Source organism: Oryzias melastigma, linkage group LG10 (genome assembly GCF_002922805.2).
Source record: "Oryzias melastigma strain HK-1 linkage group LG10, ASM292280v2, whole genome shotgun sequence".
Classification (NCBI taxonomy): Eukaryota; Metazoa; Chordata; class Actinopteri; order Beloniformes; family Adrianichthyidae; genus Oryzias; species Oryzias melastigma.
In genome coordinates, this window is record NC_050521.1 from 17,365,137 (window position 1) to 17,389,838 (window position 24,702).

The 24,702-nt window shown below is 38.6% G+C and overlaps 2 protein-coding genes across 7 annotated transcripts; both read left to right on the forward strand.

The window, feature by feature from the left end:
* Positions 1 to 6,166: 6,166 nt before the first annotated feature.
* On the forward strand, positions 6,167 to 18,805 carry ogt.1 (O-linked N-acetylglucosamine (GlcNAc) transferase, tandem duplicate 1). 5 transcript variants are annotated; one of them, XM_024282990.2, is made up of 23 exons: positions 6,167 to 6,298; positions 6,516 to 6,610; positions 8,328 to 8,478; positions 9,397 to 9,640; positions 9,747 to 9,815; positions 13,021 to 13,137; positions 13,220 to 13,299; positions 13,570 to 13,765; positions 13,848 to 13,988; positions 14,071 to 14,171; positions 14,243 to 14,396; positions 14,480 to 14,581; positions 14,666 to 14,863; positions 15,072 to 15,230; positions 15,339 to 15,428; positions 16,143 to 16,268; positions 16,348 to 16,518; positions 16,608 to 16,724; positions 16,796 to 16,966; positions 17,088 to 17,240; positions 17,314 to 17,566; positions 17,633 to 17,756; positions 17,823 to 18,805. In XM_024282990.2, exons 2-23 carry the CDS (start codon positions 6,574 to 6,576, stop codon positions 18,001 to 18,003), a joined length of 3,135 nt encoding a protein of 1,044 aa, XP_024138758.1. In that variant the 5' UTR covers positions 6,167 to 6,298; positions 6,516 to 6,573; the 3' UTR covers positions 18,004 to 18,805. The 5 variants fall into 5 exon arrangements, with proteins under 5 accessions (XP_024138758.1, XP_024138756.1, XP_024138757.1 ...); XM_024282988.2 differs by having other exon boundaries at positions 6,248 to 6,610; positions 8,298 to 8,478; XM_024282989.2 differs by having other exon boundaries at positions 6,248 to 6,610; positions 8,298 to 8,478; positions 14,666 to 14,845; positions 17,823 to 18,003.
* Positions 18,806 to 19,571: 766 nt separating this feature from the next.
* gcna (germ cell nuclear acidic peptidase) lies at positions 19,572 to 23,960 on the forward strand. 2 transcript variants are annotated; one of them, XM_024284161.2, is made up of 13 exons: positions 19,572 to 20,070; positions 20,168 to 20,267; positions 20,344 to 20,416; positions 20,517 to 20,569; positions 21,337 to 21,400; positions 21,486 to 21,556; positions 21,693 to 22,094; positions 22,177 to 22,336; positions 22,420 to 22,561; positions 22,850 to 22,985; positions 23,209 to 23,413; positions 23,485 to 23,659; positions 23,738 to 23,960. In XM_024284161.2, the coding sequence occupies exons 1-13, from the start codon at positions 20,062 to 20,064 to the stop codon at positions 23,786 to 23,788; spliced, it is 1,641 nt and encodes a 546-aa protein (XP_024139929.1). In that variant the 5' UTR covers positions 19,572 to 20,061; the 3' UTR covers positions 23,789 to 23,960. The 2 variants fall into 2 exon arrangements, with proteins under 2 accessions (XP_024139929.1, XP_024139927.1); XM_024284159.2 differs by having other exon boundaries at positions 19,574 to 20,070; positions 23,485 to 23,960.
* Positions 23,961 to 24,702: the final 742 nt, after the last annotated feature.

Sequence of the window (24,702 nt, forward strand, 5' to 3'; positions counted from 1 at the left end):
TTGTTATTATTATTATTAGGATGAAGCTTATCTTCTCAAAGTTGGTCTAATCCTTTATTGTGGCATATGAACAGTTACATAACTTGGAATTGCTTCAGTAAGAAAAGAGAGAAATGTTCTCACACACACACGGGAAGGCCTTCATAAGTTGGACCTGAAACTGTCAGCATACAACTCAAGCAGGTGTAAGAAGTGTAGTTCAAACACTTCCTCTTAATCATTTTTTTTTTCTTTTTAGTGGACACTGGTGTATTGTGCCCCGAGGCTGCAGAGAGGCTGTTTTCTTCATTCTGATGGTGACCTTCTTTCAGGACAAAGTGCTCCCCCCAACCATGACTGCCCGAGAAGGTACAGGGTGTTACGCAACCGGAGAAGTTAGTGATGGGTGATCCATTTTTCTGGATGAAGAGAGTGACTTTTGCGTGTGAATGGATACAACAAGTCCTGTCTGCTCAAGGCTGGCCACATGTCAATTAGGCTGTAAATGTCAGTGATGAGGAAAACCATTGAGAAAGATATAGAAGAGCCAAGAGAAGGTGGCCAAAAGAGGTGGGAAATGTCAAGTGAAAGGCCAGTCCCATTCATCTAAACTAAGGTGACACGCTGTACACTCAAAAGCAGTTTTTCTGTAGAAAGCCAAACTCTAATCATCATTTGGTCTGTTTTAAAAGTGTTTCCAGTGCTGTTTTTAGCCAAAAAAAAAGTTGTGTTCTAGGGCATAGTTTCTTCAGAGCAGCAGTAGTTCATCACAAATTCCCCTCAAACATTCGTGTTTGAGATCAATTTTCCTCATTTCCCATCATCCCTTTGTTGATACACTCTCCCAATAGCTTACAGCTCCTCACAACTCTAAGCTAACATTATCGGCGCACCAAAAATGTCAAGCAATATTGGAGCTATCCAGCCGTACAGTTGTGAAAATAGAGTCGTACGCGGATCTATTTGTCTGCAAGTGGATCCATCAGAAAAGAGTGAAAAAGGGAGCTTATGGCTGGCAATAGTTGCACAGTTGGTTTTTCTAACAGCATTTTTTCATCACTCAAAAAAAACAAAACGAATCTCAATTTTCTTAGTCATGTCTTCCATCTTGGAAAAAATACTACAAGAACATGTTATAAACACCAGAACACAATTTTCCCTGGAGTGGCTCTTGACTGTTTTTTCATCTTTTATAAATCTGGTAGCATTTACAGCACATGTTTTTTTTTAATTTATGACCGACGTTTTTTTTTTTTTTTTCAAATTTTATTCTAAACTTGAGTTTGAATAAGAAAAAAAGGAAACAAAGCAAAGCACCTGCCAAGACAAGTTTTGAGTTTCTACGTTTAAAAAAAAGTCTGTCGCTTTACGTAAAGAAAATTGTAACCTTGCCAAGTTCATTTTGAGTTAAATAAACATAAAAAGAAACTGCTGAAAGGGAAAGATGTACAAAAAGGAGTCAAGTCGTTGCACAATCAAAAGTCTTTGGCAAAAAAAAAAAAAAAAAGTATGTGACTTTAGAAAAAAATGAAAGTGATTCTGAATTTGAATGCAAACATTGGTTTTGAAACATCAGCCACTATTATAAAAACTTGCATAACAAGTCATACACGTAACAGGCACAGATGGTCTTCAGTTTGGCTGGAAGGAGGGGGTCTACCATAATCTTTCTGCATCCCAGACATCCCGTCTCTGGATCTTCACTCAACTCGGTGCCCCTCAGGTGGATCTAAATGAGATCTTGCAAAGCAGGGATCAGCAGCGTCGTCTATCAGAGGAGACCTTTTTCCTGGGATCTTTTTCCAACCCTTGGGAGAAGTCCCATTTTGAGCATTTGGTTTACTTTAAAATATCCTTCAAATGTTAGTTCAGAGAAACAAAATGTGTTTGGGGGAAAATAAAAAAAACAAGGATGGAGCAGAAGAAGGTGTCAATCAGAAAGTGAGATGAAAATGGAGAAACAAAAGGAGTCAAGCAGTGAGACGGACAACAGGTGACGAATGCTGAGGTGTGATCAGGCAGGTCCTGACACCTCGGCTGCAAACACCAGTCCTGACCTGTCCTCCTTCTGACACCTCTAAGCTTAAAAATCACCACAAAAACACAAAATAGTTTCTACACTTTTCCACTTTTCCATGCATCCATCATAGAAGTGGAGAAAACATGCAGTAACAAAAAAAGAGAAAAAAAATCCACAGCTGGGTTGATAATGTTTGACCTAAAACTGTACATTCTTGAGGCAAAAACAAAGCGATTATAGCGGCACTTTTATGTGCATACTTGTTATGTTCTCACACAACTTCCAACCACAAAATGTGAGGCTATAAAACATCAGTCTGCACCTGACAAATGCCTTAAATAAAGACCAGGAGGGTGAATCAAAGTGTCTAAACCTGATGATTAACCAGGCTGGCAGCTTAAAATCCAGCATCCTCCTACTTTTGTGCTTAAGAGAGCAACATCTGGCAACACGTTATGAATCGGTGAAAACTTTCCACATTCTCTTTAGAGACACATTTTTTAATGAAATTTTATTTCCTAATAGAAAAAAAACTAAACACATATTTTGTTGATAGTCATTTGATAGAATATGGAATTCTAATAGAGATTTATTTAAAGTGATTTAATTTTAAATGTATCAACTTTTTGCTTTTATTTCAAAGATGTAGCTTTTGTAAAAGCAGCATCAAAAGATGAAACTAATATTTTTTTAATTGTATTTTTTTAATTTTAGATTAATGTGGTTACCATTTAAAAATGATAAATTTGAGCTATTTATTCTGTATTCTTGAATTCTAAACAAACTATTATAACCCAGCTATTAAATTCAATCAAAAAAGGAAACTATTTGAGTTCATTGCTCAGTAGTAGAATAGCATTCAGCCTTGAAAGCAATATGTAAAACGAAATCTTTACAAAACATCAACAGCTTTACTCCCTCTGTATCCCAAAGCATTCCAAAGCATTTCAGATAATATGGGTCATTGGTGTGCACTGGATCTTATCCTAAAACAAATGGGCTGCAAAAATTTAGGCCACTCTCTCGGTCACAACATATTTGGACCCATCAATTAGCACAGCAGACCCCCGAGTATCAGCAGATTTGTGTTTTAATGGAGTCTGGTCTAAATTAATCTGTGTGTTAACAAACATTTTGCGCTCACGTGTTTCCTAAAATAGTGCCCGGAAAGCGGAGCTTTTGTGTTTGGATCAAACAGACTCTTTGAGATGGAGAAGATGTGCACAATTTTATAGCCTTCCCATGCACAAAGATAAAGCATGTCAAATGTGATTGCTGTACACATGCAGCATCCATTACATCATTCTTTGCACAGGCGACCCTGAGCCGTATGAGGAGTGAGTGTGAACGAGAAGAACGTGCAAAAGACTACATGAACCCAGCACCCTCTGGATGCTTTGGGCTTTCAGCGCTAAAACCAACACAAGCATTGATGTTAGCTGCTTCACAGAAGAGGGGCAGAGTAAAACAGGAGAGTGAGACAAACACAAATCCCTTCTCAACATCTCCAAAGCACATTTTAAAATCAACAAATAACTCTTAAGTTGAACAGTACATCTAAAAACGTGTTTGTTCATATTCATAAATTCAATAAATTCAACACAAACTAACAAAATGCATTTAGGACTTAAAGATTTGTTTGTTTTTGCCTGCTTTTCTTATAGACGTTGGCTATAAAGTTTTGGTTTTCATTTATTTTTTTATGACAAATGTGCATCAAAAATCTGCATTTATGCATCCAAAATGTGAGTTTTTGCATTCTAAAGTTAAGTTCACTGACAGAATATGTTTGGAAAATGCTGGAAAAATCAGATAAAATTCATTTGTTATATATTTACAGCTAACAAGTTCATTTTAACCAAATCATTTTCAGATATAAAAGCTTGAAATCATCAAATTTGACAAGAACGCAACATAAGAATTAGCACTCCTGCAAAGTGTTGTGTTTAAGATGATGAAGTACATTTTGCCAGCTGTCCTGATGAAAATTGTTACATCAAATTATGCTTTGAAAAAGATATAAATTTAAAAATGATCAGGAAATTGCAAAATAAGACAAAATAATATTAAAAGCATGGTTTCCTGTGGATGTCAGTGGATAAAAGCTTAACAGAGGTTGCCCTCTGCTGGGTTATTTGAGTCCTGCATAAACACATATGAATGTTAACAAAACGTGAACTGTGCTTTTTAAATTAAATGATAAAACAAAAATAGAATTTAAAATAAATTTTAAATAAATGATTTAACACAGAATTCGATTTTTTTTTTCTTGCAAATTAATTAAAATGTCTGCAAACTGGTCTAGTAGGTAGAATACTTGGCTTTGATAACGGTGTCATCCAATTGTTTCACCAAATGACTGTATGCAGTAAAAACCTTTTCACAATACAAAATTCCCCACCTTTCATTTTGGGCTTGCAGAGAAAATTTGATTTGTTCGGGGTGAAGGGTTTCATGTCGTATTAATTTTAGAGATAATACTTGCGATGTCACCTTAGGAACATCTTGGAGCGACTTAAACTTGCTCTTTTCTGTGTTGTGAAACCCCACTTTATAAATAACAGCCCAATTTTAGAAAAGCACAAAAGATCACACAGTTTTATCATGTGACACAAGTAACACAAACCACAGCATGCAGACTAAACACATTACAAAGGAGACGGCATGATAATAGTTAACTAGTCTAAACTGATGGCTGGATAACATCATGTCGGCCCATTTTAACACATCTGATCATCAAAGACAAACAAAGAAAACATGAGTGTTCTCACAAACTTATCTGGAGTACATGATAGAAATCAAGTTCTGTAAGAGCTCTTGTGTCGCACATCCGGGTTTGTTTTAGAAACAGACACACCCTGGATAAGAGAAGGAAAGCAAGGAAGCAAAGAAAGGAACAGTCTTAATTAGATTTTAAAAAGGTTTTTGAACATGAAAACTGCAGCACATGCATTATAAGCAAAAAAAAAAAAAAGTTCTGCACGCCCAATAGATTCTTAAGACAGCTGCTGATATTCTGTTTATTTTCACTTATACTGATCACTTTTGATTGTAAAATTAGTTCCATTAAGTGGGATGACCCCACTTGGCCCTGGTGGAAGGTTGGCTCCTGTGTTCAGCAGCTGAGTGTGCATGAATGGGTGAATGGGACTGTGACTGTAAAGCGCCTTGGGCCCTCAAGGAAGGTAGTAAAGCACTATACAAATATTTACCATTTTAGTGTTTGCTTCAGTAAAATTTTGTTTTTGCTTCCTACTCACCTGTGTGCAGAGGTGGGTGATACTGAGTTATAAGATTAAAAAGATTCATTGAATTTAACAAGTTTATAAAATTAAAAAACAGGCGTACTCTTTGAAAGAATTTTACTCAGATATTTTCTTTGTGCATAAGCACATTTATAATAAAACTTATTCGTTTTTCTCATTCTGTTTTCTTCTTGAAATAACAAGAATATAGAACATTAGATTATCTATTGGATTAAAATAATAGAGTAAAAAGTTGTGAATAGTAAATATTTGCAGTAACGTGGTTTATTTGCACCTTTTTTAAACACACTATTAGCATATCTGCAACACTTTTATGTCAGGAATAGTTGTCATTTGGAAATAATTGAGAAAATCCACACTTGCTTTTTGCAGTGGTAATTAAACATTTGTTTAAGACACATTTTTAACACAGTAAAGACCTAGAGAAATGTTTTAAGGAAAGCAAGACACTGTTTTTTTTTGTTTGTTTTTTTTATATCAATTTTGACAAAACACATTTATAAAATGATTAGATGTTGGCAAAAATGCGATAAATTACAAGGCATTTATCAGTGTTGCAGATAAATTGTTTTTTTTTAAGTCGAGATTTTTTTTGTATACATATATAAAATCTACTGGAAGAACTAAAAAAAATCAAACAACCCACGGTTATGTAATTTGTGTCTTTGTTGTGAGACTAGCGCACCTTTCACTTCCTTGCAGCACAGCTTTGCACTGACACGTGACTTCTCCAGATACCTCCGAGCAGTGCTGCTGCCTTTTGCCGTGTGCGTCGCACTGCACCATTGTATTCTTCCGCAAGGCTATGCTTTAACAGTCTAATTTTAAAACAAAAGTAATAAGAGTATAAATTGTTGATGTAATCAAAATAAAAATATATATTTTGGATGCATAGCCTCATTTAATACAGCCTAACTATAGTCTTCTATCAACGGCGGTGTCAGGATCTAGTTGATCACAAAAACGAGTTCCACCCAATTCGCCATTTTACGTTCAATAGCTGCTTTGTTGTACGACTTCAACATCGTGAACGGTAGCGTTATATATTTCTTATTTCTTATGTAGGTACGGTAACTATATTAATTGTGTAAATATACACAAATAGCGACATTTTAAGTTAGAGTTTTAGCGGAAATTGTAAAGAACAAGAGATTAGGCAACCCGTCCAACTCGCCGGGCAACGTGCTTAGTGGTTTTCGTCTCGGAAAGAAGACGATAGTTATATAAGAAATACAACCTTTTCTCTGAAGCTGTGAGCTGCCAGACGACACATTGACGACCACCGTGCAAGAAACGAAGACTGGGGAGATGGCGAGCTCTGTGGGAAACGTGGCAGACAGTACAGGTTAGTCAGCGTTTCTAATGAATAAACTGTATGATATTGCTGCAAATAATCGGAGAAAACCATTTAAAGTAGCTTTTAAGCTAACTCTTATACGGTTAATCAACATTGATAAAAGACGAAAGGTAAATGAAGATGCTAGTATGACCCTGTTTAGCCAATGCAGCTCTTCCCAACATCAATGTATTATTTAATGCATACTATTTTATATACTATGATGGTTATATTGTTGATTTTTTTTTCACTGATTTGTGCCAAACATTCCGTCAAACTGATGTATTTAGCCAAATAAAGCGCTTAGATGAGCTAACATTAGGCAGATGTGGCGTTTAAATGGGTAGGAAACAGTTAAAAATACCCCCTTTAGCGTCGGTAAATCAATATAATTGTGCTGTTTAAAAGAAAGTTAATAGTAATAAATTATTTTTTATTTTGAATTAAAAATTTATCTCGTGGTTTGGCCGAGAAAATGGCCGCCAGCTACCAAGGCGTTTTGGTTTGTAATAAGAGGGCGCTGCAGTGTCCTACTAAAATGCCTTCAGAGACATCTTGTTTATTATTTTTATTTACTTATGGGGAAAACGTGATTTCTTAATGATACTCGTTTATCAAAATTTGAAAATAATGAACAAGCGAAGTTTTAATAATAATAATAATAATAATAATAAAAAAACTAGCCTTAACTAGATCAACAAAATAATTTTCAGTTTTTTTCCACCACCACCATCTCATACAAGACTCTCTCCAATTGGTGTTTTTAGCATATTCTCATTGCATTTTTCTCATGATAGAGGACACACATAAAGAAAAGTAAGATACAATTTGTATTTCTTTATTGAAATCAGAAGTATATGATAAAATGCTGTTGGGGGATTAAAAAAAAAAGCCTATAGGTGCTACATTAGGTGGGCCAAAAGCTTCCTGCTCCATTCCGATGCATCCATCCTTTTTTCCCCCCTTGTCTGAGCTGGCATCCATCTCAAAACTACAGCTAATGGCTCCAATATTGCTTGCCATTTTTGTTGCACCAGTGATGTTAGGTTAAGGCTGTAAGCTACCAGGAGAGAGCGTAAACGAAGGGATGATGGGAAATAAGGGAAGGCTTTCTCTGCGCCAATAATCCTGCCCACAACTCGGGGAAGTTTCTAACGAATTCTTGCCGCTCTGCAAAAAATAGGTCCCAGAAAATATTACATTTTTTTTATTTAAGCTAAAAACAGCTTTATAATAATTAATAAACCAATGGGAACGCTTTTACAAAAGATCAAAAAAGGATCGGAGTGGGACTTTAGTAATAAAAGAGAATTTCTTGTTAGAAGCTCTATTATGGACTTTAGAAAAGTCATTTTCATTATTTTCTTTTATATTTTTCGAAATAGTTTGTGTGAAAGCATACTTATCTTTTCTAAAAATAATTTATATTTAAAGATGGTTATAACGTGTAAAAAAAAAAATGTGAAATTTCCTCCTTATTTCACCTCTTGTGTCCCCCATCATTTTTGCCCATTGTCTCATTTTGAGATCTCATTTGTCAGCCATTTTTAAAATTTTATTTTGGTGCAAACATTGTCATGTTTGTTTGTTTTTTATTTTTAATTTCTTCCTGTTTTTCATTTGTCGTCTTTATTATTTTCCATCACCTCTAACGTGTCGTTTCCTCCCCCCTCCTGGGCTTGTGTTGGTGGTCCAGAACCAACAAAACGTATGCTTTCCTTCCAAGGGTTGGCTGAGCTTGCACACCGGGAGTATCAGTCAGGGGATTTTGAGGCGGCCGAGCGCCACTGCATGCAGCTGTGGAGGCAGGAGCCCGATAACACTGGAGTGTTGTTGCTCTTGTCCTCCATTCACTTCCAGTGCAGAAGACTTGACAGGTGAGACAGAGGGGAGGGGTGGGAAGAACGTGAGATGCAAATAAGAGGGAGAAACAAGTCCACTGAGAAATCCTGTGGAGCGACAGTCGTCCTCTCTCGTCTGCTGTCTCTATCTCTGCGGATGATTCAAAAAGAAGAAGAAAAAAACGATGGCGGTGCCGACAAACTATTTAATTCATGCTTTACAATAAGTAATTTGCATGCAGGGATACAGAACTACAGTCTATTGTTTGTGTATTTGCTTCTGTTTAACAGAAAATGGGTGTGGTTAATTGGCAAGCCTGTAAGTGTGTTAACTGCATTCAGTGAAAAAACATGTAGAGTCTAATTTCATGCACTATATAGTGCGTTCTCCATTTTTTTTAGAGCTGCATGAATCTACAATTCCAAAATTCAGTGCCTTAGAAATTTGTCTGTGACAAACCAGTGGATCAATGCTCACTAGATTGGAAAATATAGACCACAACGCATTGTGTTTGAACAAATTTTCATGTGAAAAAAAAAATATTTTCATTTATTTTTCATATACAAGTCAAGTTTTCATCTTCAGAACAGTCAATGGTTTAAAAGTCTTTAAAAATGTTCATAATTTTTTACTCCTGAAAATCTGTGTCATATTTGCCCTTTTGACAAAAAGTAGTGAGCGTTGAGTTCGAATTGCTTTTAAAGTCCAGGGCGCTAGATAGTCCCGCACTAAATAGTCTTTTTGTAGTTAGGGAGAAGGGTTTTCTGGTGATGTTTTTGTACTTTAAAAGCGGTTTACTTGCTGCAGTGCAAAATTAACTATCAAATAATTGTCTTTACAAGACAATGTTGCAAAAACTACAAGCAGTGGTCCGTGCTTAAGCTGTGATGGCTAATATAATCTTATTGCTGCGAGTTCTACCAATTTAACCGTGTTTTTATCTTTGCTTGCAGGTCTGCTCACTTCAGTACCTTGGCCATCAAGCAGAATCCGATGCTTGCAGAGGCTTACTCCAACCTGGGGAACGTGTACAAGGAGCGTGGTCAGTTGCAGGAGGCCATCGAGCATTATCGTCACGCACTGAGGCTGAAGCCGGATTTTATCGATGGGTACATCAACCTGGCAGCAGCCCTAGTGGCTGCAGGAGACATGGAAGGAGCAGTCCAAGCTTATGTGTCTGCTTTACAATACAACCCAGTAAGTCTTGTTATTAAGTACTTGATAAATTAATAAAAAGCACACGCTGTCACCAAAAAACATTTTTCTTTTCAATGGCTAAATGTGTGTACTTTTTCTTTTACAGGATCTCTATTGTGTCCGTAGTGATTTGGGCAACTTGCTCAAAGCCCTGGGGCGTTTGGAAGAGGCTAAGGTACGTTTCTTTGGGTTTGCAATTCTAAAATGTGGTCTGTTTTTCTCTCCTATAGTTTTAAGATTTGTCTTTTTAGGCCATAGATCCTTTCTTCCTTTTTTAAATTTTAGTTACTTTTAGGAGCTTTATTGAAGTCCTCTTTTCTCTGGACGATGAACAACAGCATCAACTAATTTTACAGAGCTGCAGGGAAATTCTCACCTCAGTTTAGAAACGTTTTTTGAAAATATTGATCCAAAAGAGTCAAAAAAGACTCGTATGGCACTTTAAGCATTTTTTAGGACTAATGTAAAGTGAATATATTTGTTTTTCTTTAATTAAAGATATTTTTTGCGCATATGTTTTTAAAAAATAGCTCCATATTATTGTTAGTCCCACTGTTTTTGCTGACCTTCCTAATGAAAGGTCAGCCCCTCCCCTTTCAGGAAGAAAGGCTGAAGTAAGTGAACCCTTCAGATTGAACCTTGGCCCTTCATCTTCATGATGTTTACCCGGGAGGGAAAATGCTGGCTCGGTCTTTGAAGTTATTATGAACTGATGACAAGCTAGTAATTATATTGAAGTGCAAAAGATAAGATGGTTTCTAACCTAACTGCTATACTCCTGTGTTACATATCAAGTGCCCAATGACAATATTTTCATCCCTGTTTTCAGCTGGTAGCTTCTGCCAGTGTGGATTCTTCTTCTTTTTTTTAATTTTTTTTTTCTCCACCAAGAGTTTACAGCTCAACTTTGTCACTTTGAAATATGCTGGTTACAGTGGGGGGGGGCTACCTTGGTCAGTTCAAATCTGGACATATGGAGTTGTCCTGCTGGTTACAGGCCATCTTATTTCATGCTAGAGGGGGGTAAAGGAGTGTGGAGGAGCATCTGGGAGTCACAAGCTCCCCAGCTCTGTAGCTCTGCCCCCCGCGCGCTTGCTAAGGATCGGTGGAGTGTGCGCAACTAGAGCTGCCTTCTTGACCAATCGGCTTCACCCAATTGATGCCCAGGCACATGCCTACATACCATTCATGTACAAAAGTCTCAATTCTTCCACTGAGATTTAGGATGTTTTGTTCATCCTGGTAGTTAGTGACACGCACAGCCTTTTATTTACATGTAATATCTTGGAAATCTCATTCTTCAGTGCCGTAGGGCTTTTGAAGTAGTGTCAAGCAGACAGCTCACTCACTATATATGCTCCACCACCTGCGTCAGATGCTGGGATAGAAAGACAGTATGATGCGCAGCAGCAGCAATGACCTCTTTATTTCAGATCTGTGGAGACTTCTAGATACAAGTACTTAAACCACAGACTTTTTTCTCTCCTATCCATTGGCCAGGATTCAAGAAAGCAGAACAGGATAAAGAATTCAAAGTTTTGTTTTTAATATTTCATGAAAATGCTAGTGGAATATAAGAAAAGCATTGGTTCATATTTCTTCCATTTTCCTTCAAATATGTAATAATATTCCCACTGAAACTGGATCAGTTCATTTGGGTAAGATCAAGCCAGTAATCGCCCTCTTTTTAGTTTGTGTTAAATTCTCAATTGGCAGAAAAATGGAAGTCTGACTACAAGTCAGTGATAAACTAAACCGCAAAGCCTTTCTTCCCTCAGTTAGTCTGCAAGCATTCCTTTTGTTTTCTATCAGAGACCTTCATTGCATGACTGAAAGCTAAAGCTAGTGCTACAGTTTTGTTTTTATTTTGTTGTGATTTGGTGCTTTATTTCCATAATCAACAAATAATGTATTGTTTGAAGAACTTTTACTAACGATCTTGTTTTCTGATTTTGTCTCTTTTGGTTTTTTCCACAACTGATATTGTTATTTAGAAGGTTTCAGGTGGGTGACACTATTCCTGCGTAGGTGCCTGGCGGAAAGGAACACTAGGGCAGCCTCAGTCCTCTCCTCTTCTTCCAGCCAGCTGCGACCACCACTCTGACAAAGTCCAAAAATATGGTAACGGGTTTGTAACTGCCAACAAAAGAAAAACCACCTTACTTCATGCTTGAGCTCCTCTCTCTTGTGAAAGAAAAAAAAAAGTAAACTTAATATTTTGCAGTTAGTATTTATTGAAATTTGTAATACTAATTAACTAATTTAATGTAAAGTAAAAAGAAAATTGGAAGCTGTAATTATGAAAAACAATTAAGAAACCCTCTAACTCTTACATGCTGGTTATTTTTCCTATTTGTTTTGTTTTTTTCCCTTTCTTTATTTGGAGTTGCAGCGTTCTGATGATGCAGAAAATGCGCTGTGAGTCTGCAGTAGCGCAGGGGCTGCGCAGCGATACCCTCTCAAGCAACCTAAATGGCGGAAAGCGCACGCGTGCAACCCCCCACGCCCTTCCCCCTCATTCCCCTTGGCCTGTTTGGTTGCGGACCTCGCCCCACCCAAAAACCAGCCTCGCTCCCAAATGCACCAAAACCCCTCAAGACAAGATTTGTTATGACAAATGTGTTGAGCGCTTTTTTGGCTCATTCAGCAACTATTGGCTTTCTGTTTCTGTGATTAAGCACAAAAAAATTCCCCCAATCAGTACAATTTTAAAGCCCTTTTGTCAGTGCCCCTCGGCTGTCATCCTCCCATACGCTTGGCTGCAGAGTGTGTGCTAGTCTGGTGTTGCAGATGATCTGCCAGGGGTTGTTGGTCTGCAGCCATTGTCATCCGGCCATTCAGCGAGCGCACAAGCGAAGTAAGAACTTTGCCAGGAGCAAGGTCATGCAAGCAGCGTTACATGGTGCATTGTGGTGTTGGCGGCAGACCCACACAGCGCGCCTGCGTTGACTGCGCCTGCATTACAGGGACTATCACCTGCACTCACTGTTCAACATCCAAGGTTGTGAAAGTCTACCAGTCTGCTTATTTTCAGTGTTGTTCTATAAGGACAGTAGGCGGTAAAAAGGAACCACCGTGTTTTCTGAAAGGTGGTCATAACTTCAGGATGAGAACGTGTGTGTGGGTGCTGGTTGGATCCGCGCAGCGTAGGAAAAAGCTTTGCAGCTTTGCGCGGCAGACTTCTGCGCCAGCGAGCCCATGCTGTAGACTCACTTTTTGCTATCTCGGAGAGTAGTTCCTAATTTTGTTCTTTCTGCCCTTTTTTTGTTTTGTTATTCTTTTCTTTTTTTTTTTTTTTACCTTCAATCCCTCCCCTCTCCGCTCCACCTCTCTCCTCCTTTCTTTTTGTCCCGTTTTCTGTCATTGTAAACCTACTGAAGGCTTGTTACCTGAAAGCCATTGAGACTCAGCCCAACTTTGCAGTAGCTTGGAGCAACCTCGGTTGTGTGTTCAATGCCCAGGGGGAAATATGGCTCGCTATACATCACTTTGAAAAGGTAGGAAGAATTAAACTTGTCTATACAAAGCTCTACTGAACATGTTTATCATTCTATCGTGCTTTTATTTCCTTATTTTTAGGCAGTTACCTTGGACCCAAATTTCCTGGATGCTTATATCAATTTAGGAAATGTTTTGAAAGAAGCTCGCATCTTTGACAGGTGAGTTTTCAAGTAGAACTGACTTTGCAGTCTTGCTTCTTAATGTTTACAACACCTTTATGAAGTTACCATGAAGTTTGTGACATTTTTAATCCTGGAGCAAAAATCTTTTTCTGCATACTTTTCTATCTACGAGGAGTGGTAGAGACTCTAAAAACCACGATAGCAGTTTTAAAAACTGTAAACCTCAAACTGTTGTTCCCTTAATAGCTTCTGGGGAATATCTTGAATAGTTGTGAACATTCCTTGTTTTTTGTGTTGCATCTTCAGAGCTGTCGCTGGATACCTGAGAGCTCTGAGTCTGAGCCCCAACCATGCAGTGGTTCACGGAAACCTGGCCTGCGTCTACTACGAACAGGGACTCATCGACCTGGCCATCGACACCTACCGGCGGGCCATTGAGCTGCAGCCCCACTTCCCCGATGCCTACTGCAATCTGGCAAACGCACTGAAGGAGAAAGGAAATGTAATGTCCAACATTCACTTTAAACTGAATCTTTCCTGTTTTTTTGTATTTGATTCTTAACACCAAAATGGATCATTTCTAGGTGTCTGAAGCAGAAGAGTGCTACAACACAGCCTTGCGTTTGTGTCCAACTCACGCCGATTCCCTGAATAACCTGGCAAATATCAAACGTGAACAGGGCAACATCGAGGAGGCAGTCCAGCTCTACAGAAAGGCATTGGAGGTGACTCGATGGTTGCTTGCTTCTCTCCGTTTCTTTTGAGCAGACAAACCTAACAAATGGTATGGTTTTGTTTCTCCATCAGGTGTTCCCAGAGTTTGCAGCAGCTCATTCTAACCTTGCCAGTGTCCTGCAGCAGCAGGGCAAACTTCAGGAGGCTCTCATGCACTACAAGGAGGCCATCAGGTCTAGAAACAGTTGAAGCAGAAAGCATTCTCCACTTTCACCTTCCTGTTTAACACATTTTCTTGTTTTAGGATCAGCCCCACATTTGCTGATGCCTATTCCAACATGGGAAATACTCTGAAGGAAATGCAGGATGTCCAGGGAGCCCTGCAGTGCTACACTCGTGCCATCCAGATCAATCCGGCCTTCGCTGATGCTCATAGTAACTTGGCCTCCATCCATAAGGTGGGCATTACTTCTGCTATTACTCGATCTTGGTTTATTGTTTGTGCATCGTCGTCTTCATTAAAATTTTTGATTTTCATCAGGATTCTGGAAACATCCCAGAGGCCATAGCATCCTATCGCACCGCCTTGAAACTCAAGCCAGATTTTCCTGATGCGTACTGTAACTTGGCACATTGCTTACAGGTAATTCTAGCTTCTTGTTTTCATTTCTTATTTTACTCTGAATTATAGATTTTACTTATTTTGGGCCTCCTCCCCCTTTTCCAGATTGTGTGTGACTGGACAGACTATGACGAGCGAATGAAGAAGCTGGTTAGCATCGTGGCTGACCAGCTGGACAAGAACCGCTTGCCGTCAGTTCACCCGCACCACAGCATGCTCTACCCGCTCTCCCACAACTTCCGCAAGGCAATCGCCGAGCGCCATGGAAACCTTTGCCTGGACAAGGTACACGCACTGATCAAAGCAAGTAAACTTTCGTTTTAATTTTGGGTGGTTGAGGTTGCTGGTGATGGCTCTGCCGTTTTTGGGGATGTAATGAAGGTAAGGGATGAGCTGAATCCTGCTGGAGGGTTGATAATGAGAGCTTTGCAGAGATTGTGAAAATTTCACAACTAACAATAAAATAAAATGGGCACATGAAACTTATTCTTTCCTGCTGCTTCTTCTATAGATTAACGCACTGCACAAACCTGCTTACGAGCATCCCAAGGATTTGAAGGCCAGTAGTGGACGTCTGCGCATCGGCTACGTCAGCTCCGACTTCGGCAACCACCCCACATCCCACCTGATGCAGTCTATCCCTGGAATGCACAATCCAGAGAAGTTTGAGGTAAATGAACTTCTGATGTTTTATTAAGTGGTTTACACATTATTTAGCCTGCTTTTGTCAGTGAATCGTTGCACTCAGGTGACTAAAATCTGTTTTCTTCTTTGTAAGGTTTTCTGCTACGCGCTCAGCCCTGACGATAGCACAAACTTCCGTGTGAAGGTGGTAGCAGAAGCCCATCACTTCACAGATCTCTCACAGGTAGCTTTTATAATGCTTCATTTCTGCTAATCTGCTTTTTTTCCATCTTTATGATGTGAGAAAAGTTTTTAGGTTTTTAAAGTCTCACTCAATTAATTTTTTTTTCTTTTTGTAAAAGTGATGTTTTAATTATGATTTTGCATTTTTTAGCCAAAATCAAAAAGCCTGTTGGTTTTTAAAGACATATTTTCTGCAGAGCAGCAGGAGCTTATTGGAAATTTACCTTTGAGATGTGCTCAATATTGTCAGAACAGAAGTTAGCCTCTGCCAATTTCCCATCAGCCCTTTGTTTATACTCTCTGCCGCTAGCTTATAGCACCTCACAAGCCCAAATAGGCATTATTGTTGCAAAAAAAATGTCGAGCAACACCAGAGCTGTCCAGTCGTACTGTTTAGAGCCAGATGGTAGCTCACCTGAGGAAAATTAAGACATTTAGGGATCCATTTGTCTCCAAGTGGATGAATCAGATTTGTGCCTGAGAAGGGAGACTTGCATTCGTCCACAGCAGCTACTGCGTCACAAACCTGAGATTTTTCAAATAGCAAGTTTTCCTCTGCTGCTACATGATTTCAATAAATACTCAGACATGCAGTTTTAATCTTAAATTGCTATATATATGTCCTTCATCATGAGAAAAATGCTACACGAACATGTCATAAAACACCAAAAGCAACTTTTCTTTAGTGGGTCATTAAACTGTTTATTTTTTGCAGATCCCTTGCAATGGCAAAGCAGCCGATCGCATTCACCAGGATGGGATCAACATTCTGGTCAACATGAACGGATACACCAAAGGAGCCCGAAACGAGCTGTTTGCCCTTCGCCCTGCTCCCATTCAGGTGAGCTCTTTTCCCACTCCCTTAATAACGTTTTGTAGTTTTCAAGATCTCACTCCCTGTGGTTTCTGCTTTCTAACAGGCCATGTGGCTTGGTTATCCCGGAACCAGCGGAGCCCCGTTCATGGACTACATCATAACTGACAAGGAGACGTCTCCTAAGGAAGTGGCTGAGCAGTACTCTGAGAAGCTCGCCTACATGCCAAACACCTTTTTCATTGGAGATCACGCCAACATGTTCCCCCACCTCAAGGTCTGTCTTTTACGCCCAGTCCTGTCATTTTTTTTATCTAAAAAAAAATCCTCACAAATAAAAAAAAAAACTGAACTGTTTTATTACAGAAAAAGGCAGTGATCGATTTCAAGTCAAATGGTCACATCTTCGACAACCGCATTGTTCTGAACGGCATTGATCTGAAGGCCTTCTTGGACAGTCTGCCTGACGTCAAAGTCATCAAAGTGAGTGAATTTTGTAGATGGTCGATCGTTGTCTTTCCCACTGATCTAACCTTTGTATCGACGTTTTCCAGATGAAGTGTGACAACAACCAGGAATCAGCTGGTGACTCCAACGGAGCTCTGTCCATGCCTGTAATTCCCATGAACACAGCCGCAGAGGCAATCATTAATATGATCAATCAAGGCCAAATCCAGGTCACAATCAATAACTTCACTGTCAGCAACGGCCTGGCCACCACACAGGTAGGTGTTGAGTGTGCAGAACTGCTGCAGTCATCTGCATCCCTCTGCTTTTAATTACAGTTCAGCTCCAATCTTCAAATACAAAATTGCTGAATCTGCCATTTTTATTTTCCAATTTTAGATCAACAACAAAGCTGCCACCGGGGAGGAAGTGCCACGTACCATTGTAGTTACGACCCGTTCCCAGTACGGCCTCCCAGAAGACTCCATCGTTTACTGCAACTTCAACCAGCTCTACAAGATCGACCCGCCGACTCTACAGATGTGGGCCAATGTAAGCTGCAAAGATCAGAACTTTTCAGTCTTATCAAATTCCAGCTTTCTTAAGCAGTTTTGTTCATCTGCAGATCCTGAAACGAGTGCCCAACAGTGTGCTGTGGCTCCTCCGCTTCCCTGCTGTCGGGGAGCCCAACATTCAGCAGTACGCTCAGAACCTTGGTCTCCCCGCCTCCCGCATCATTTTCTCCCCTGTGGCTCCTAAGGAGGAGCATGTGAGGAGAGGCCAGCTCGCTGACGTGTGCCTCGACACGCCGCTGTGCAACGGTCACACGACGGGCATGGACGTCCTCTGGGCTGGAACTCCCATGGTAACCATGCCAGGTGAGGAGGCGGTCAGTCGAGACTTCCTGTCTGTGTGTTTCTTTATCTAACAAACCTCTCTTGCAGGTGAGACCCTGGCTTCCCGTGTTGCAGCTTCTCAGCTCCGCTGTCTGGGCTGCCCTGAGCTGATTGCACATAGCCGCCAGGACTACGAGGACATCGCAGTTAAGCTGGGATCAGACATGGAGTAGTAAGTTAAGCATGGAGGATATGTGGAGTTTGTTTTTCCACAAATCTAATGTCATTTTCTCTGCAGCCTAAAGATGATCAGAGCACGCGTGTGGAAGCATCGAATCTGCAGCCCCCTCTTCAACACCAAGCAGTACACAATGGACCTGGAAAAGCTCTACCAGCTGATGTGGGAGCACCACAGCAACGGCAACAAGCCAGACCACCTGGTTAAGCTGCAACCGGCCGAGGTCACTGAGAGCGCCTGAACTGGCCACACTCCTGCATCCCATCTGAACTGTTTAGGACAGGGCAGGCTTTAGTTTCCTCTGTGAATGACTGTCTTCGGCTCTCTCATTCACTCCTAATTGCCAACAGCCCGCACACGCTCACATTTGTCCCCGTTACATCAGTCATGGAGTCACGCATCTGCATCTCCTGAGCCGGATGAAGCCTGAAGCCTTCAGGCTCTGCGTCTGAGACTCTTGAAACACTATATGTACTTGGTGAGCATGAGAGGATTGTGATGTCCTGCTACTTCCTCAGTGCTTGGAACTGTGGATTTTTCTCGTTTCCTCCTCTTGTTGTGAGAGAATACACAGCAGTCATTTCTGATCTATTTATAAATGGGTTAAGGATGCTGTGTGTTTTACAGTTTTCAATGTTGCCCCATTAAAGTCTAAACTATGAGCCCAGTTTCATCAGCTTTACCCTGTAAAACAAATCGCATTGGATGTTTGGCTGCAGTAAAGTTTTAAGGACCTAGTCTACATGATGGCTTCTTCCCTCAGCAAATGCCAACTTTTATTAATCTTGTCAATCAAGAGACATGCTCAGTAGTTTTTTTTATTATTATTTTAGAGTTTGGGTTTTGGAAAAGGAACTTAAAAGTCTAAGTTTAAAAGCACCCGTTTGATGACTTGGGCTGTTCATAAATCTATATTTTTTTCAAACCAGGGCTGGGTAAGTATTTTCTACACAGTTTTTTTGTTTTTGTATTGTCTGATAACTGTTTGCTGTTAGTGCTGCTGCAAGTCTCTCTGTAATAAATAAGAGATTGCAAAAAGAAAATATTGTTAGTGGTTTTATTTTGAAAAACAATATTTTATATTATGTCTAAATTGATTATTTGGATGGTTTTCATTTGGTTATCCAATCTAAAATCTATTTTTTTTTGAAAAGTTAATGGAAAGTATAGAAAGTTTTCTAAAAATTGCATATTTTTACAGTCACATATATCCCAAAGATGAAAATCTCAATTATATTCAACATCAGCCTTTATAGGAGGGGAAGTGTATTTCTACCAAGCATCAACAATTATCCTAAATTTCCTTTATCCCTCATTTATTTTTTCATTAGATTGATGACAAACCTAAAACTTTTTCTTTAAAATTATTTATTTTGTATGGTTTGGTGCCGCCTCGTGGTAAAAATGAGAGGCACATCAAAATCAATGAAGCTTATAGGAGAGATCACATTTAATGAAGTTTATGGATTTTAAAAATGACACCAACACTTTGAAGACAAATACTTTCACTATCCAGTATAAAACACTTTCTTCCAAATAAAAAGCTTTTTATCTTACGCTGTTTTTCTCTCCATTCAAACCCAGATTTGGACATGATTTTGGTTTTGACAAGCATCACCCTTAAACATAATTCTTAAACCCCTAAACATAACACAATATATACAGAATAAAAATATACTTTTTTTGCTTTTATCTTATATGAGATTAACAAAAATATTTGTAACATTTTCAACACACACACACAAAATATGTATATTCAAATATTGTTCACAAAAAAAAAGAAAAAAAGATGGGTTAAATAAAAAAGGGGGGGGGGGATTCCGCTCTATTTAATACGCCTTTTGTACGCATGCGCTAACAAACGCAAGACCCTGATTGGTTGCAGTTTTCTATGACAGTTTCCGGTTTAACCGATACACGTATTTTAAATTTCCTTTTTATCGTCTCAGGTCGGCTGTTCCCTTTAACTAATATATACTCTATTGGCGTTTATGATTTAAGCCTTTAGAAATGTTTAAATATCGTATTATATCGCAATGAAACAGTAAAACACAGATGCTATTTATTAGAGGCCATTTTCGTGGTTAGTTGGGCTAATGCTATTTAGCTAGTTGCTAACAGTTGTATTTTAAATACCGATGCTGCACGTTTAAAAGGAACAAAACATGTTTACGTGAAATATATTGGAACAAGTGATAACCATCTCATTGATTGATGTACATTTATCGATACGTGAAGCAAACTGGAAGACTGGTTGATGAAATAGCTGATTATTTTGAAGGAGTTGCTATAAGACTGGATGGATGAGGTAGGAAATATTTATTTAACATTTAAATTTTAATTTCTGATGTAACAAAATTATGTGAGCCATTTTCTTTTATTAAAACATTTTTTTTGTCTCAAAGCTAATGAACTTCACTGAAAAGACGCCTAATGCTGCATCAAACCATTATCGAAAAGCGTTCACAATGATGAGCGACTCCAGTGATGATGAGTTTGAGCAGTGTAAGTTTTATTATTATTATTATTACAGGAAATAAGTGTTGTATGAATAATTCGTATATTTACGCTTTACCTTCAGTTTTAGAGCAAAGGTTTACACCTCAAGCTAAAGCGTCTTCACTGAAACCTCGCAGTGCAGCTAAACCAACAGGGTATGATTTAACACCAACATGACTTCATGACTGACCTGTTATCTGTACATTTGTTTAATCTTTTGAGATCACGTGTCTTTATTATTATTTATTTTTCCAGGGTGGTGCTTGTGGTGAGCTCAGATGATGAAGATGATTCACCTTTTGAAACATGTAGGTGCTGAGCTGCTTTTGATTATTTGTTGTTTGACATAAAACATTGCATATTATATATTTTAAAAAGAAGTCCAACTACTGAGTTTCTTCAGTCGCATAAATTAATTTTACTTTGGTTCATTCTTGTCATTAGAAGATGTTTTGTGTTAAATTAATTGCTTGTGTGCACACGATGCATAACCTGTGCAAACAAAGCAAAAAAAATAAATAAACTCTTTGAATTCATAAAACAAGAATAGTTTAAAAATACTTTTACTTTCACATATTTAATGCTAGTAATCAGCATAGATCAACATATTTTAGGCAATAGCAAGGATCGCAAACCTATTTTTAATACTGTTCAATCAATTTTTTTGTTTTTTTTGTGCACAAAGGATGAGGTAACTTGTGTGCAAAAGACAAAAATTGAATCAGGATAATTTGGAAGTGTGTTTTAAACTCAACCACAATTTGTAAATAGCAACTGTAAAATATCCCTAAAAAAAGCTGTAGCAGTATTTAATTAAAAAAACTGATAAATATTAAACTTGTTTTATTGCAAATTACATTAAAAATGTTTTATCATCTATAAATAGAACTATTTTCAAAATATTTTAAATGTCATTCAATAATCCTAAATTCAGATTATTTTAAACATTTTAATTAAGCTTAATGTATATATATTTTAATGCTGCATATCTTAATTTTTCTGGAGTATTTTGTGTTGCAATTAGCTGTCTCTTAAATTTTGTTTTCTCCCTTTTTGGCATTTTCGGACATTAAAGTTCTTCAGCGAGTGAAAACCCCCATCACCAAACCCAGGAGACCAGAGAGTGGCAGTGGGGACAGGTGAGCTTTTGACCTCTTGTGTTTTCTTAAAATGTATCCCTGCTGCCCACAATAATTGAAAAAAAAATTTTTTTTTCCCCCGCAGCCTTAAAGACTTCATAGTGGATGACAACTTATCTGATGATGATTTTATCAAGACAAAATCGTCATTCAGGGGTACATTTTCAGGCTTCTAATTGATAGTAGGAGTAAAGATTAAGACGTTAATTATTTAGTCGTGTTTACAATTAAACCAAAGGCCCAAAATGGGATTTGTGTCCTTTCTACTCACAGTTTGTCTTTTATTTTGAAGGTCCCAAAAAGGGCAACACTCCAGCTTCCCAGCATTCTTTCAGGAGACCTCTGTCACAGTTCAACTCCCCTGTCTTTGTGAGTGACAGTGAAGATGATGAGGATAATATTGTCATCAGGAGCAGTTGGAAAGTGCGCCACTCCAAGCCCGTCCCGAAGGTTGAAAACCATCATAGAGAGGAGGAAAACCTTTCACCATCACCTCCTCTGCCTCCCAGTCCTCTTTTCTCTCATCCTCCTGGCAAGGCTTCGGCATCCATCCTCTCACCAAAGCGCACCTTTTCTGCTCCTTCTCGACTTGATGAGTCCAGCAGTTCCGAGGAGGAGTTTGTGTCTTTACTCGAGAGGCTTAAAAAGAAAAACATTGTCGGTGGAACTTTATTCACTCCGAAGACCAGCAAAGGTTTTTATTCTAGTTTTTATGTAGTCTTTTTGAGCTCAGAAGGTTTTTTTTCTTCATCTTTATTTGTTGTTCTTACATTTAGAATCAAACAAAGAGCCAGTAGTTTCCACTCCACCTGTTCAACCATCATCTACCTCCAAAACCTTAAAGAAAAAACCTCAGCATGTCAAGACTCCTGCAAAAACCCCATTTCTGAAACCCACTGTGAGTCAGACGGAGCCCAGACGTGGTCCCGCCAGCAGGTACTCGCCATTTCACAGACGCACTCCTGCTTTAACATTATTAGTCACTTTACTTAAGGAAGACTTCTTTGCCCTTTTCATAGGCTGCTGTGTAAGACTCCGGGCTGCTTCCTGGAGTCCCTCTCAAACCCGGCTTCTAACTACAGCTCCAGCTTTAAAAAGAACAAGGAAGAACTCACAAGCAAACTCTTCCAGCTCTATAACTCCAGCGTGTTTGACAATAAGGTGACCCCTTTTAATTCTTTTTACACTGTTTGCTGTTAATTGCTGCTTTGGTTGGAGCCAAATTCAATTTTTAGAAATAAAATCACAAACAAATAAATGTCTCCTCTTATCAACTTCTTGGTTGAAGCTGAATGTTAAATATGGAAGTCTTGTCCTTTCACGGTCGTTCTACCTTCTAAAAAGTTGGAATTGACTTTTTTTTTTCTTGCTTCTTGGCTTTTTAAAGAGTCTATCCTGTGCACAGGTCTACTATTTATTAACTTCCTTTGACTGTGGTCGTTTTTCCAGCTTCCAGTCGACATGTCCGTGACCTGGAATAAGAAGATGCGGAAAACGGCTGGTTACTGCGTTACGGGGCAGGAAAAGGGGGGAGGAAGTCGCTACGCCCGCATTGAACTTTCAGAGAAAGTCTGCGACTCTGCAGGTGATGCTGCTCAAAGGATAATGCAGTGTTCTATCACTATATTATGTTTCAACCTTTTGCACTTTCATTGTTTTCATCTTTTTTTTGTGTCACCTGTACTGAACGAGTTTGACTTATTTTTATTAAAGTTTGAGTTTTGACAGTTTAAACAAGAGAAAAGTGCTAAACATAATTTTTTGAAGTTATTTGTCTGATAGAATCCCCTTTTTATGTTCCCTGGCAGATCGTCTCAGGGACACCCTCATCCATGAGTTGTGCCACGCTGCAACCTGGCTTATCAATGGCGTGAGAGACGGCCACGGCGCCTTCTGGAAGCTGTATGCCCGCAAAGCTACGGTGATGCATCCTGAGCTGCCCATGGTGACGCGCTGTCACAGCTACGACATCACCTATAAGTTCAAGTATCAGTGCACGCGCTGCCAGAACACGTACGTCCAGCTCGTACTCTTGACGGTTTTATTTGTAGACTCCTTTTATAGTTTTTACTCATGCTTCACAGGATCGGCCGTCATTCCAAGTCGCTGGACACGCAGAAGTTCGTGTGCGCCCTCTGCACGGGCCGGCTGGTCCTGCTGACCCCCTCCAAACCGCGCGCTCCGACGCCTTTCGCCAACTTCGTCAAGGAAAACTACGGCAGCGTGCGGCAGGAGCTGGCAGGACAGAGCCACGCCGAAGTGATGCGAAAACTCAGCTCAGACTTTGCTTCCAAAACTAAACTCAGTGACAGCTAACGTGATTTTGTTTTCCTTCAGGGAGCTGCTTCAAATCCTAATGACCCCATCCAAGCAAGAATATTTTTGTAAATGTTATGTGCCCTTTTATGTTTTTGGTATTAGACGTGGTTAATAAACATCTTAATGTAGAAAATATATTTTTATAATTATAAATTCACCCTTTTTGATTTTATTTTTATAAAATTTAAGACTGGAAATACAGTTTAAATTTGTACTTGAATAAAATTTTGATGTTAACAGATTTACTTGTTAGAATTTTTTGAAAACTGTGATTTGATTGACAAAAATTTGTTTCATTAAACTCTGGGAATCTGCTGATGGGATTTTTTTAGTCCATTGTGGAATTTTTATTAAAATATTGAATAAATAAATGAAACGGATTTTTTTTCCCCTTTTGTGACGAGGAAAGACTTTTGGGAAGAATATTGCTCTGTCAAGAAACAAGGATTGCTGTAGATGGTAAAAAAATATACAAAAGTTAATGGATTTTATAGATATTTGTTGTTCACAGGGGATCTGGTGACGTTTGGGAAATGTACATTTATTTTTGCTCTAGTGTTCCAAAAGTCCTTTTAGGGTTGATTTTTTTTTTTTTGTTTTTTACTTCTATCATTTCCATACATGAATAAATACTGCTATGCTAATACTAAAGTTCTATACCTTTACTGTTTTTTCATATTGTTCTCATAAAAAACAACCTATAATCTTTAAATTGTTTAACTAAAATACCATTGTAACACTTTTACTGATTCTTACAGTATATAAAAGAAAATTCTAAATAGGAACTTTCTGCATGCATCAAGTTTAACTTTTATTTTCATTTATCAACTTTTTTTCAGAATATCAAGTATATAAAGGCTTTTTTAGTCAAATCTGTTTAAAAATTAAAATACTTAAGCATTTTTTCCCATCTTAAAGACAGAAAATTGACTTAATGGAATAAAAAAGTTTAAATTGAAGTGGAAAATACCTAATAATAGCAA

Excerpts from the sequence above, each read along its gene's own strand:
- ogt.1 (XM_024282988.2), top strand. The coding sequence starts at position 6,574 with ATGGCGAGCTCTGTGGGAAACGTGGCAGACAGTACAG. Across the intron at positions 13,766-13,847 it reads CACTGAAGGAGAAAGGAAAT|GTGTCTGAAGCAGAAGAGTG; the intron begins GTAATGTCCAAC and ends GATCATTTCTAG. Across the intron at positions 15,429-16,142 it reads ACTTCACAGATCTCTCACAG|ATCCCTTGCAATGGCAAAGC; the intron begins GTAGCTTTTATA and ends TATTTTTTGCAG.
- gcna (XM_024284159.2), top strand. Across the intron at positions 20,570-21,336 it reads TGATTCACCTTTTGAAACAT|TTCTTCAGCGAGTGAAAACC; the intron begins GTAGGTGCTGAG and ends CGGACATTAAAG. Across the intron at positions 21,401-21,485 it reads GAGAGTGGCAGTGGGGACAG|CCTTAAAGACTTCATAGTGG; the intron begins GTGAGCTTTTGA and ends TTTCCCCCGCAG.